Source organism: Astatotilapia calliptera, chromosome 18 (assembly GCF_964374335.1).
Source record: "Astatotilapia calliptera chromosome 18, fAstCal68.1, whole genome shotgun sequence".
NCBI classification, from domain to species: Eukaryota; Metazoa; Chordata; class Actinopteri; order Cichliformes; family Cichlidae; genus Astatotilapia; species Astatotilapia calliptera.
In genome coordinates this window covers 19,809,325-19,822,289 of record NC_137439.1, presented here as the reverse complement: position 1 = coordinate 19,822,289, position 12,965 = coordinate 19,809,325, and the positions used below count along the sequence as shown (strand labels likewise).

The 12,965-nt window shown below is 42.2% G+C and overlaps 1 protein-coding gene across 1 annotated transcript; it reads right to left on the bottom strand.

Annotated features, from left to right (window-relative positions):
• Positions 1 to 1,041: 1,041 nt before the first annotated feature.
• Positions 1,042 to 9,569, bottom strand: LOC113010504 (uncharacterized). Its single transcript, XM_026149590.2, has 5 exons — positions 8,802 to 9,569; positions 7,809 to 7,908; positions 7,679 to 7,724; positions 7,349 to 7,601; positions 1,042 to 6,212 (listed from the first exon to the last, which is right to left on the bottom strand). Exons 1-5 carry the CDS (start codon positions 9,087 to 9,089, stop codon positions 4,959 to 4,961), a joined length of 1,941 nt encoding a protein of 646 aa, XP_026005375.2. The 5' UTR covers positions 9,090 to 9,569; the 3' UTR covers positions 1,042 to 4,958.
• Between the last annotated feature and the right edge of the window lie 3,396 nt (positions 9,570 to 12,965).

Here is a 12,965-nt window from a genome sequence, read left to right as displayed (position 1 = left end):
AGTATCAGTAACAGTTACCATAGTAATCACGCTGGGGGGATGGCTGCAGTGTGATCACTGTGAAAAATGAGTCAGTATTAGTGGCACAATGATGACATCTAGTGGTTGTCTGGGACTGTCAGGGCACTACGTTACCCGAAGTATAGGTGTTTGTCTTCAGGTCGTTTTTGTGTGAGCTGCAGTTTCGGAGATATTTGCTGCAGTTCACCGTCTTTTGATTATAACGGAGCAGAAATCATTCTTTCCACACATCTTTAACCCGTTGCTCAGAAGATACAAAGCTTGTGCCACACTTCAGCAACCACATCTCTGTGCAATAGCCATGACAAGAGGGTCAGGCTGACACAGGAGGTGAAAACTAATGGTTTCAAGCTTGGGTAAACTATCATGTTAGCTTGCTGCAGTCTTCTTTTAGTTAGTGAGAGCCATTTGTACTCACCCAAAATATCTAAGGAAGGCTTCCAGCACCTTGTTGAATCATTGCCACAAAGAATTGAGGCGGCTCCAAAGAGATCCAACCCTGAACTAGCAAGGTGTACCTAATAAAATGACAAATGAGTCTATTTCCATTTTTTTAATCTCTACTAAATATAATCTCTGCAGCTTCCCTTACTGCCTTGAGAGTGCAGCCCTGAAGTATGAAGTTTTGTATCTCAGTAAAGAAATTTTTAGTCTTTTAGTTCATTTTTCCAAATATTGAGGCTACGTTTAGATCTGCCAGCCATCAGTGGGTCTAATCCACTAAGCAGCCTTGGCAGCTTTTCCACCAGAGAAAAGCTAAAGAAGTTTTACCAACTCTCAGAAAAACTTGATGGGCCTTGAAGCAACCTTAAGCTCTGGCGTACTCCCTCTCTCTCTCACACACACACAGGAAGAGAGAAAAAGGATAAACATGTAGGCAGAGGGATTCATTCAGGGTTTTTGATCAAAGTGGGGATTCTGAACCCAGACACACCCTGACAATTTAAATTCAAGAATTGCGAGATAGCCCCAAACAGTCCACTGTTCAGCTGTACTAAACACATGACAGTGCACTGCTGATTTTAACCATCAGGCTGACTTATTTAATGTAATCTTCCATAAGCACATAACATGAAGTAAATGACAGGATAAAGATTGCAGACTTTCAAAACTGTAGCTGGACACCTTTGCTGGACATTTTTTTTCAGTAAATCACTATATTTAGTTTCTCAGTGGTGCTTCAACAAACAAGCAAAGACTTTTATTTACTTTTACAAACCCATAGTTCTAGTTTTGCTAGACATAATGGTCAAATCAAAAAAGTTTATCATAATGAATAAATCATCATCATTTGCAGCTAATAAACTTAAAAATAAAAAGCCACTGGTATTTCTTTTAAAATATTCTGTATCACTTCATCAGAGTTTACATACAGACGTTTTCATTGCTGTGACAAACTAAGTCTGCTTCATGATTCAGTAGCTCGTAGAACCGCCTTTATCAGCAACAATTTGAAGTAACTGTTGTCTGTATGAGTTTATCGATCACAATCACATCATTGTGGAGGAATTTTGGCACATTCTTCCTTAAGTGCTGCTTCTCTTTGTTGACGTTTCTTGGCCTTCATTTATGCACAGCTCTCTAAGGTCAGCACTTTAACTGCAAGGTGTCCAGCTTCTGTGGCTGCAAAACAAACTAGTGCTGTGCAATACTGCAGATGTTGCTATGATCTGATATGAGGTAACTACAGGGCCAGTAATGCAGATACCGATACTGATACCGAACTTATAGAAGGCAGCTTGTGTAGGGGAGTGTCATGATTTTTAAGATGAATTATCATCAATTTGCAAATTCTGAACACATTTTAATGAACAATGAATCACTGTGATTTTACTTTCCATGATAATTAGTTAATATAGCAAACGAACCATTCAACTTTTCATGAATGATGAAACTTGGGTCAACTTCTGTTGTTTAAATCTCAATTATCACATAAAGCTTCAGACATTTTTCACAGTGCAATGAACTTAGGGGATAGAAACAAAGTACCAATACCATCATGCTAGTCTCGATCCAGTACCAGTGTTGATGTCAATACTATCGATATTTAGATTGATCTGCCCAGCTCTAAAACAAACCCAAATCATCAGCCTCCACCACCGTGACTGACAGTTTGTATGGGATGTTTGAGCTGATGTTCTGTGTTTGGGGTTCACCATCATGTTTGCTGTGCATTATGGACAAACATCTCCACTTTGGCCTTGTTTGCTTCAGAAGTCGTGCTGTTTATTCAGATGCTTTCTGCTTGCATCCCTTCCAAACAACCTAAACTTGCTCAGTCTTTTTTCTAATCGTACTCTCATGAACTTTAACATTTAACATCCTAACTGAGGCCTGTAGACTCTCAGATTAAGCTTTTGAGTTTTCTGCATTTTCTGTTACATTTTCAAAATGTAAGGCAAGGCAAGGCAAGGCAAGTTTATTTGTATAGCACAATTCAACAACAAGGTGATTCAAAGTGCTTTACAGAGACATTAGAAACAAGAACAAATAAAAAGCATGATTTAAAATTGATTAAAACAAGCAAATAAACTAACTAACTAATTAACAAACAAACAAACAACAGTATATAAAATCAAAACAGATAAAATCAGAACAGTAGATAAAATCAGTAGTTAAATGTAAGTTTTGAAATTTAAGCTTAAAGTGTGGATTTGGTGCTTTATTCAAATGCAGCTGAGAACAGGTGAGTCTTCAACCTGGATTTAAATAAACTGAGTGTTTCAGCTGATCTGAGGCTTTCTGGGAGTTTGTTCCAGATATAAGGAGCATAAAAGCTGAATGCAGCTTCTCCGTGTCTGGTTCTGACTCTGGGAACTGATAAAAGACCGGATCCAGATGACCTGAGGGATCTGGATGGTTCATACTGGGTCAGGAGGTCATTGATGTATTTTGGTCCTAAACCATTCAAAGCTTTATAGACCAGCATCAGAACTTTAAAGTCTATCCTCTGACGGACAGGCAGCCAGTGTAAGGACCTCAGAGCTGGACTGATGTGGTCCACTTTTTTGGTCTTAGTGAGGACTCGAGCAGCAGAGTTCTGAATGAGCTGTAGTTGTCTGACTGATTTTTTAGGTAGACCTGTAAAGATGCTGTTACAGTAATCAAGCCTACTAAAGATGAATGCATGGACTAGTTTTTCCAGGTCCTGTTGAGACATCAGATCTTTTATCCTTGATATATTCTTGAGGTGATAGTAAGCTGACTTTGTTATTGTCTTAATGTGTTTTTCTAAGTTTAGGTCTGCATCCATCACTACACCCAAATTTCTCGCCTGGTTTGTGGTTTTTAGATGTATAGATTGAAGTTCTCTGGTGACCTGTAATCGTTTTTCTTTGGCGCCAAAGACTATTACTTCAGTTTTGTTTTTGTTTAGCTGGAGAAAATTGTGGCACAACCAGTCATTGATTTCCTCAATGCATTTACCAAGAGCCTGTACAGGGCCTCGGTCTCCTGGTGACATTGTGATATATATTTGTGTGTCATCTGCATAGCTGTGATAGTTTATTTTGTTGTTGTTTATAATCTGTGCCAGTGGGAGCATGTAAATGTTAAACAGAAGGGGTCCCAAGATGGAACCTTTGGGAACTCCACATGTGATACTTGTCTGCTCAGATGTGAAGTTACCTATTGATACAAAGTATTTCCTGTTTTCTACGTATGTTTTGAACCAGTTTAGTACAGTTCCTGAAAGACCTGTCCAGTTCTCCAGTCGTTTGAGTAATATGTTGTGGTCAACTGTATCAAATGCTGCACTGAGATCCAGTAAAACTAGGACTGACATTTTTCCACTGTCTGTGTTCAGACATATGTCATTAAACACTTTGGTCAGAGCGGTTTCAGTGCTGTGGTTCTGTCTAAAACCTGACTAGAAGGCATCGTAGCAATTATTCTGTTTTAAGAAGTAACTGAGCTGTTGAGAAACTGCTTTTTCAATGATCTTACTTAAAAACGGGAGATTTGAGATCGGCCTGTAGTTGTTCATTTGTGTCTTGTCAAGATTGTCCTTTTTCAGTATAGGTTTGATTACAGCAGTTTTTAGTGATTCTGGAAACACACCTGATAATAAAGAAAAGTTGACGATCTGTAACAGGTCTGACTCTAAAGTCTTTGAGACCTTTTTGAAAAAACTTGTTGGCAGGACATCTAAACAGCAGGAGGAGGAGTTCAGTTGACCTAAGATGTCCTCCAGGTCTTTGCTGTTAATAGGTTGAAACTGTTTCATGGTGTTTAAACAGTTTTTTGGTGGACACAGTACATATCCTGGATCTGCTGTTGATGTACCAATTGCTTGTCTAATTTTTTGGATTTTTTCAGTGAAGAATTTGGCAAAGTCATTGCAGGCCATGGTCGAATGAAGTTCAGCTGCCACTGACACAGGAGGGTTTGTTAGCCTGTCAACTGTAGAAAATAAGACCCGAGCATTATGGCTGTTTTTAGTGATGATGTCAGAGAAGTAGGACCTCCTTGCATTCCTCAGTTGTAAATTATAATTGTGAAGTTTCTCTTTATAAATGTCATAATGTAAACTTATATCATATTTAAAGATTAAATAAAATAAGGTTTTCTCATCAAATAAAAACCACATGTTGTGGCAGAGCTAATATAAGACTGGAAACTGACTGTATGTAGTGATAAAAATAAAAACAATGGAAGTTCATTCTTACATTAGCGTCATTTTGATTCTGAATAAATACTGACTTGCTCTTCTTCAGGCAAGCAGTGCCATAACGTTCGATCAGCTTCCATCTGTTTGCAATTCACCTCCACATCTGTTAAGATAAAAAGGCTTCGGAAAATCAAACAACAGTGTGGAACTCCCTATAAAGCAACGATTTCATGCATGTACTGAATTATATCAATAGTGGCTGTGTAGTGTGATCCTTCTGTTTTTACATCATTAAAAAAGACAAACAAAAAAACAAAAACCACAGACTTCAGACCACCAGGCCCTTCTTTGATCTTTCTCTCCGTTTCTTAACAGTCTTCTGGCTGCTGCACCTCTTCTTCTTTGCTTCTACTTCTGGGTCAAAATCAGAGTCACTGTCACCGTTTGGTCGCCTTCCCAATGTCTCCTCCTCCTCCTCTTCTTCTTCTTCCTCCTCTTCTGTCGAGTCAAAGGATAAATCACTACCTGACTGCTTGTCCTCGCTCCCCTCATCACCGGAGCCTGTTTTCTTTAACTTCTGTACCTTTGATTTGATTCCTCTGGGCCTGTCCGTGCTTCTCCTTTTACTTTTCGGCTTCATTGATCTCTCCCTCTGAACCTTCTGTTTTACTTTCACACTGTCAAACTCAGAGTTCACGTCTCTCTTTTTCTTGTTCCTCTTAGCATCATTTGCCCTTTTATCCATCTGCTGAAGTCCAGAGCTGGACGTGTGGTAACGCTGGATGTGACTTTTCAAGCTCACGTTGTGGTTGAAGCACATGTCACAGAGCTGACACTTGTACGGCCGCTCCCCGGTGTGCAGACGCATGTGGGACTTCAGGTGGCTCGTCTGGTTGAAGCCACGCTGGCACACCGAACACTTGTACGGTTTCAGTCCTGTGTGCACAACGGAGTGCCTCCTGAGACGATGTATGTCCTTGAAGTCAATCCCACAGACTCCACATTTGAACTCCCTCGAGACTCTGTGCTTTGCCAGGTGGCTCCGGCGTTCTTTACTGGTGGCGAATGTCTTTGGACAGTCGGGACATTTAAAGGGATCTTTTTTATCCTGGTGGGTCAGCTCGTGCCTAAATTTGTCCGCCCTGGTTTTGAAGGTGACATAGCAATACTTGCAAGGATGCTCGTACGTTTCGTCGTGGATTTCGCTATGATTTCTTAGAGCAATCTCAGAAACGCACCTTTTCCCGCAGATATTGCAGGAGTAGGGTTTTATTTTGTGCTCGCATGTGTGAGGCTTCAGGATGAGGAAAAAACGTCCGCACTCTGTGCACAGCTCATTAATTTCGAGGCCACCCGGGGATTCAAAATCTTCCTCTTCGCCTTCATCCTCGGTTTCCTCCTCAGACTCCTTTGTGAGCTCGTCAGCCACCAAAAGTTCCTCCGTGGGATTCCAGTCCCCATCTGAACTCATCCCACCTCTATTGCCTTCCTCTTCGTCGTCTGAAGGATCGCTTTTTTCATCACTAAAAGTGACGGCCTCAGACAAAGCCACAGCGCCGGCGTTGTCGTCTCTTAGCGCTGACTGTGAATGACAAGAATGGCAACGTAGCATTTGGGAAACTTTTTCAAGCCTGTACAGCAAAGAGTTTTCATGAAAAATGACTAAGACAGAGGTGCAAGCAAAGGACAAAGTATCATTTCTATAAGTGCTTTTTTTAAAACTGCAATTCAGCAAAAGCGCGGGCAAAGACACAAAAAGCAGAAAACAGATACTTTTTTGTTCCAAATGGAATAATAGAGGCGCAGAATTTGCATCTTTCTGAGAGAATTATTACTTCTGAGAGCCAAACAAATTAAACGCATGTATGACTCTCAATCCAAAAAAAAGTAGCTTGATTAAATTGTGAAGTGATGTGAGATCTTAAGAGTTGCTATTTGCACCATCACTTCTGAAGAAACTCCCAGAAACTAAGTGGGAAGCTCCTATCATGACTACGTGAAGCTGGCTCCAAAAGTGAGTCAATCCCTGTCATGTCTTAAGTTAAAATACCCGGCTTTAGAGAATTCAAAATAATTTTACAGACTGCTACCAAAACGGTTTTGATCTCTATGGATAGTTTTCTCGTTTACAACATCTGCAAGTGGGAGAATTTTTTATAACTAATCCGTGTGAATAGTAAGGGTTAGGGGCGTGGCCACTTTGATTGAGTGTGCTGACACAGGCAGCTGTAAACCCGTTGGTGTCTGCAGCGGCGTCACATCTGCTAATTGGAGTCACTGTGTTAGTGGTCTTGCGTGTTCCTTTTGGGGCGCCTGCTACATCCTGCTGTATAGTATAACCCATCCAAGAAGTCTGTACTTCAGAGTGAAACACAACTATTGTTTTTGGTTACATTATAATTCAAAATTGCATCCATTTTGAAAGACAGGTAGGCTGCTCTAGTCAGCTGTTTGAATACACTTTTTTTGAAAGACTGCTTTCTGCTAGCTAAAATAAGCATCTCAATTCATATCATTAAGCATTACCAATGCAATCCCAACCATAATGCGTGACATTACGGCGGATACAGCTATCTTTTAGTCTATGATATTTAATGAAATATGTCATATTAAACTTTTTATGAGTCAAGTCCAGTTAGGAATCATAAAATAAACACATTGCAAACTTCTCTGATGACCAAGTTTTCTTTAGTAGACAGTAAATCAGGTTAAACCTACCAGCTGGGTCTCTGGGGTTCCCTCTGTGCCTCTTGTCAGGCGTCCATCTTCAGCGGCAGGGAGAGGGGCACTGACCTGACCATTCCGCTTGTTTTTGTAGTCGCACTTATGGCATCGTTGTTTCAAGATGATGAGCTCCCCATAGGTTACTTTCACTGCCTGGAGTTTGTCTCCACATGTTGGGCACTTTTGGCCAAACACCTTCAGGAGGCAATTTTCATTCACCATGTATTTGTCGTTCTGAAGTGCAGGCCTGAAACACAAGAATACAAACAGTCAGACGCGTCATGATGTCACATCTTCAAACATGCTCAGAAATGTGGAACTTACAATTCCTGGTTCGAATCTGTGTCTGGAGTTTCAGGAGTGAGAGCATCTGAAACATTGTGGGGGACAGGCTTGAATACAACACTTTGTCACACTTTAGATTTTTAATGGTGTGATATGGACACTTTCTTACCTCTCAAGGGGCATTCTGTTATTTCAGGGGAACAAGTAGAGCTCTTACATAATTCTAGGTCATCACACTGACTATCTGCATCTGTGGTGGTAACAGGTTCCTACACAAAAATCACAAAAAAACACAAAAGCTTTCAGTCAAACAAAGCCACAAACAGTTAACAAGCATGCGTTTTTTGTCTATACCCATCAATGTATGGATTTCAAAGTAAAATTGCTCTTCAAGTGACTCATTTCAACAACCAAAAAAATTTAGCCTGTCATTGATGAAATAGCAATAATAAAACACAAAACAAAAATTTATGTGAAAAAAAAAATCAAATTGCAGATAACAGAAATATTGAAATATGATAAACTTGTCTTAAAATAGCCACGCTTAGAATTGCAATTCAAACACCGTGTAAAGCCATTAAAAATAGTTAATATGTCACTTAATATACTTTAGATCAACAGTATTCATATACGCAATTTCGGATAGCTTTTGATGTTGTTGATCTTTAGTAAAATTAGTCTGTGGAAGCAAATCTTTCCTTCTAATAGATGGATAGTGGAAAAAGTAAAGTCTCTTTACTTTGAAATACAAAATCAAACTGACTTATTGATTGATATTGACTGAGTAACTCGATAAGGGTGTGTACTGTGGATCTAAAATAAAATTAGTCTGTGGAAACAGGACGTTCACCTGTAATGGCTGTTCACGACTTAAAATCTTAATTAAAAAAATAAATCAGCTTTCATTATTTATGTTTAATTTTGAAATGAATTCATTTTCTATAGTATTTTGGCATTTATGCCAGACTAAACGTGTGGTGTGGGCTAACATAGAAATCACATTCATTTGAAAGTCGCTTTTATTTTGTAAACACGTCTCAGTTTCTCTTTCCGTAATACACAGTATATAGGTATAACGCAAAGCAACGTGGAAGCTGGCTTGGGAGCAGTTTTTTAAAGATCCGGTGAAGTCCAGCAACAGGTGATCCCTCAGCTGACTTACCTCATCCTGTGGGCTCTCCACGGGTTCCTCTGGCTCTGTGTTGACCCACAGTGAGGGGACAGCACCGGGCTTCAGCTGCACCGAGCCACTCAGAGCCAAGCTCACGAAGCAGTCATCTGTGAAGTGTTCACTGCAAATAGTGATATCAGTCCAGGACGATTCTTTTAGTCGCTGCTTGTTGACTTCGAACAGAAACAGAACCCACTCCAGTCTCCTCTCCGGGTCCTCTGGTAGCCTGAACCGCTGCACATTGTGTCGCCACGAATCACAACCAACGACGGAGCACATGCTGGGCTACAGATGTGACCCTCCAGTTGTAGAAGTGGTCGGACAGCGTTACGTTTTAACGCTCGCTTGCTGTAGCTGCCACATTTTAACATAAACAACAATGGCAGGCTAATGGCTAAGTAAGCGAATGTTGTGCTAACAGAACTGGCGTGGCTCTCTGGCTGGGTTCGCTTGGTTTGGCGACCAGCGTATCCCGGCTTAACAAGTAGATGACGCTGGCATTTCTCGTCACTTAGGTAGAAAACTTGCACAGCTCCACAAATTAAAAATTAAAAAGACTAAAACCAACACTGAAACTATTAAAAAAAACACTAAAGTAAAACTAGACATTTTCAAACAATCAAAGCTATATTAAAATCAAGAAATGATTTTTTTTAAAGTAATCAGAAAATAGAAAACTATACTATAATAACTGGTATTTAAAAAGTAATCAGAAAATAGAAAACTATAATAACTGGTATGGTGGCCTTTAACACAGTTGTTACACAGCATTTCTAATATGGGTATTAAAACACTGGATATTTCCAGTGTAAAAGCACATGTGGAAAACAGTCTGGTCCTGTGTGCTACATGCCCCAGGAGGATAGCTTTTTCTTTGTGAAATAATGCCTTCTCTGTCCTGATTGGGTGCTGCTGCTTGAATCAAGTCAATCAGCAATCGGCAGATCCCTATATAACGTTTGTGAAGCTGTGTTTCTGGGCCTTCTGGCCATTTTCACTGCCATACATGTGCAGGCTCACATGCCTTTGATTTGTATTTTTAGCCTTATGTGACTTTGTTCAGACTGCCTGTAGGGGAGAATTGCTTTTGTAACGTAATCCCTTGTTTTCTACTGTTTATGTGCTGGTTAGGTTGGCTATCTTTGTATATTTTGTTTTCTTTGGCATTGGGCAAGTTCCTTTTATTTTCTGTTAGGGATGTTTTGTTTGTTATGTTGGCGTTAGCTCTCCCTTGAGTTAAATGTCAGTCTGAACCAAAGTTTTAAACTAGCAGAAAATAAACCTTTAAAAATGCCATCTTGACTCCTCTTTCACTATTTTAACTTTATGTTATTCCCTCCTATCTCTTCGGCTAGCCAGGGGATGTAAAAGACACATTAAGCTGTTTCTGAATAAATCATTAGCTCAGTATTTTTAGTTCATTGTTTCAAATATCCTGATTTGTTGTTGGTCTTACTACTGTTTTTACTATTGGACTTTTTCCTTTTTTTTCAGCTGGGTCAATGTCGCAGTCAAATTTTTCTTCTCCCACTAGATCTCCTTTTGCTTCATGTCTTCCTCCTCCTTCTCCTGCTCCTCCTCGTCCACAGTCACTCTGTCCCATTAGCCAGAGCACCACCAGCGCTGCCGTTTTTCTGTCCAGGAGTTGCCGTGTGATAACAGGGGATGTGATTCTTCAAGATCACATTGTCATTGAAGGATTGATCGCAGAGCTGACACTTGTAAGGCCGCTGCCGTGTGTTCAGGCGGATGTGGGATTTCGGGGGGTTGGCTGAAGCCCCGCTGGCTTTGGACTGTAGGAGAGAGCTGGAGTATCTTGAGGAAGCCCATGCAAGCACAGGAAAAATGTGCAAACCCCACACAGAAAGGCTCCAGGCAAATGTGAGGCTCAAGCCAGCATCCAGGATTATTACAGTTAACTAAAACTAGATGTGTTAACTTAAGAAGTCAGAAATTAATCAAGTGTAACATTAACTGTATGCAGTTTTGTGGCCTGACTTTCCCACCTGGTAGGTGTAGTCGCATTAAGGACATCACTGCTTTAAGACGAAGAGCGCTCCATGGGTGACCTTATCAGAATCAGAATCAGAATCAGAATGGGTTTATTGCCAGATGTTGAGGTTTACAACATTAGGAAATTGCTGCGGTGCTTCAGTGCAGACAATAAGAATTAAAGTGCTATGTAGAAAGAAAGATATGTGCATGAGATATACATGAGATATATACATGAGAATAAGAATTATGAGTGCTACGTAGAAAGATATATACATGAGTGCAGGTGGTGATCAGTGCCAAACATGAAATGATGCAGTGACACAGCGTAGGGTCATATGTTAGTGGCGGGGACAATCATGTGGTTATTGTTCATGTGTCCAACAGCAGAGGGGAAGAAACTGTTCTTATGGCGAGAGGTTCTGGTGCGAATGGACCGGAGCCTCCTGCCTGAGAGGAGCAGGTCAAACAGACTGTGTCCAGGGTGAGAAGGGTCATCTGAGATCCGGGCTGCACGCCGCAGTGTCCTGGAGGTGTACAGGTCCTGCAGAGATGGGAGTCTGCAGCCAATCACCTTCTCAGCAGAGCGCACAACACGCTGCAGTCTCTGTTTGTCCCTGATAGTGGCTCCAGCGTACCACACGGTGATGGAGGAGGTGAGGATGGACTCGATGATTGCAGTGTAGAATTGCATCATCGTCCGTGTTGGCAGGTTGAATTTCTTCAGCTGCCTCAGGAAGTACATCCTCTGCTGGGCTTTCTTGATGACGGAGGTGATGGTGGGCTCCCACTTCAGGTCCTGGGTGATGGTGGTACCCAGGAAGCGGAATGAGTCCACAGAGGTGATGGGGGTGTCAGTCAGGATGATGGGGGGGAGTGGGGCTGTGTGCTTCCTGAAGTCCACAATAATCTCCACTGTCTTCTGGGCATTCAGCACCAGGTTGTTGTGGCTGCACCAAGACACCAGACGTTCAACCTCCCTCCTGTAGGCAGACTCGTCCCCGTCCGAGATGAGCCCAATGACGGTGGTGTCATCTGCGAACTTGATTAGCTTGACAGACTGGTGGGTGGAGGTGCAGCAGTTGGTGTACAGGGAGAAGAGCAGAGGAGAGAGAACACAGCCCTGAGGGGAGCCGGTGCTGATGGTCCAGGAGTCCGAGACATTCTTTCCCAGCCTCACATGCTGCTTCCTGTCCGTCAGGAAGTCAGTGATCCACCGGCAGATGGGATCAGGCACATTCATCTGGGAAAGCTTGTCTCGGAGATGGTCTGGAAGGATGGTGTTGAAGGCAGAGCTGAAGTCCACAAACAGGATCCTGGCGTAGGTTCCTGGGGAGTCCAGATGCTGCAGGATGAAGTGTAGGGCCATGTTGATGGCGTCATCTACAGACCTGTTGGCTCTGTATGCAAACTGCAGGGGGTCCAGGAGGGGGGCCGTGAGGGTCTTGAGATGGGAGAGAACTAGGCGCTCAAATGACTTCATGACCACAGATGTCAGAGCCACGGGTCTGTAGTCATTTAGTCCAGTGATCCTAGGTTTCTTGGGGACAGGGATTATGGTAGAGGACTTGAAGCAGGCAGGCACATGACATGCCTGCAGTGAGGAGTTGAAGATGCCAGAAAACACTGGGGCCAGCTCGTTTGCACAGTGTCTGAGGGTGGCAGGAGACACACCGTCTGGGCCGGGAGCTTTCCGAGCATTCAGACTCCTAAACTGCTTCCTCACATCTGCTTCATGAATATGAAGAGTTGTGGTCGGAGGAGGTGGTGTGAAATCCTCTTTTGTGTGGGGTGAGGGGGCGGGTGTTGCAGGTGAACAGTTTGAAGGTGGTGATGGCTCTATGGAGGGGGGAGAGGTGGGGGAATGAGTGTCCAAAGTGCCTCTATTGTTGGGGTCGTTGGAGGTGTGAAGGCTGCCTGATGGCTCGTCAAAAACGGCAGTAGAAGTTGTTAAGGGTGTTGGCTAAGAGCAAGTCATCAGTGGAGTGGGGGGTTTTAGGCTTGTAGTTTGTAATATTCCTAAAACCTTTCCACACAGAGGCCGAGTCATTCTCTGAGATCTGCTGCTGCATCTTCTCAGAGTACTGATGTTTGGCAATGTCCACTTCTTTAGTAAACCTGTACTTGGCCTCTCTGTAGCAGTCCCTGTCTCCGCTTCTGAAC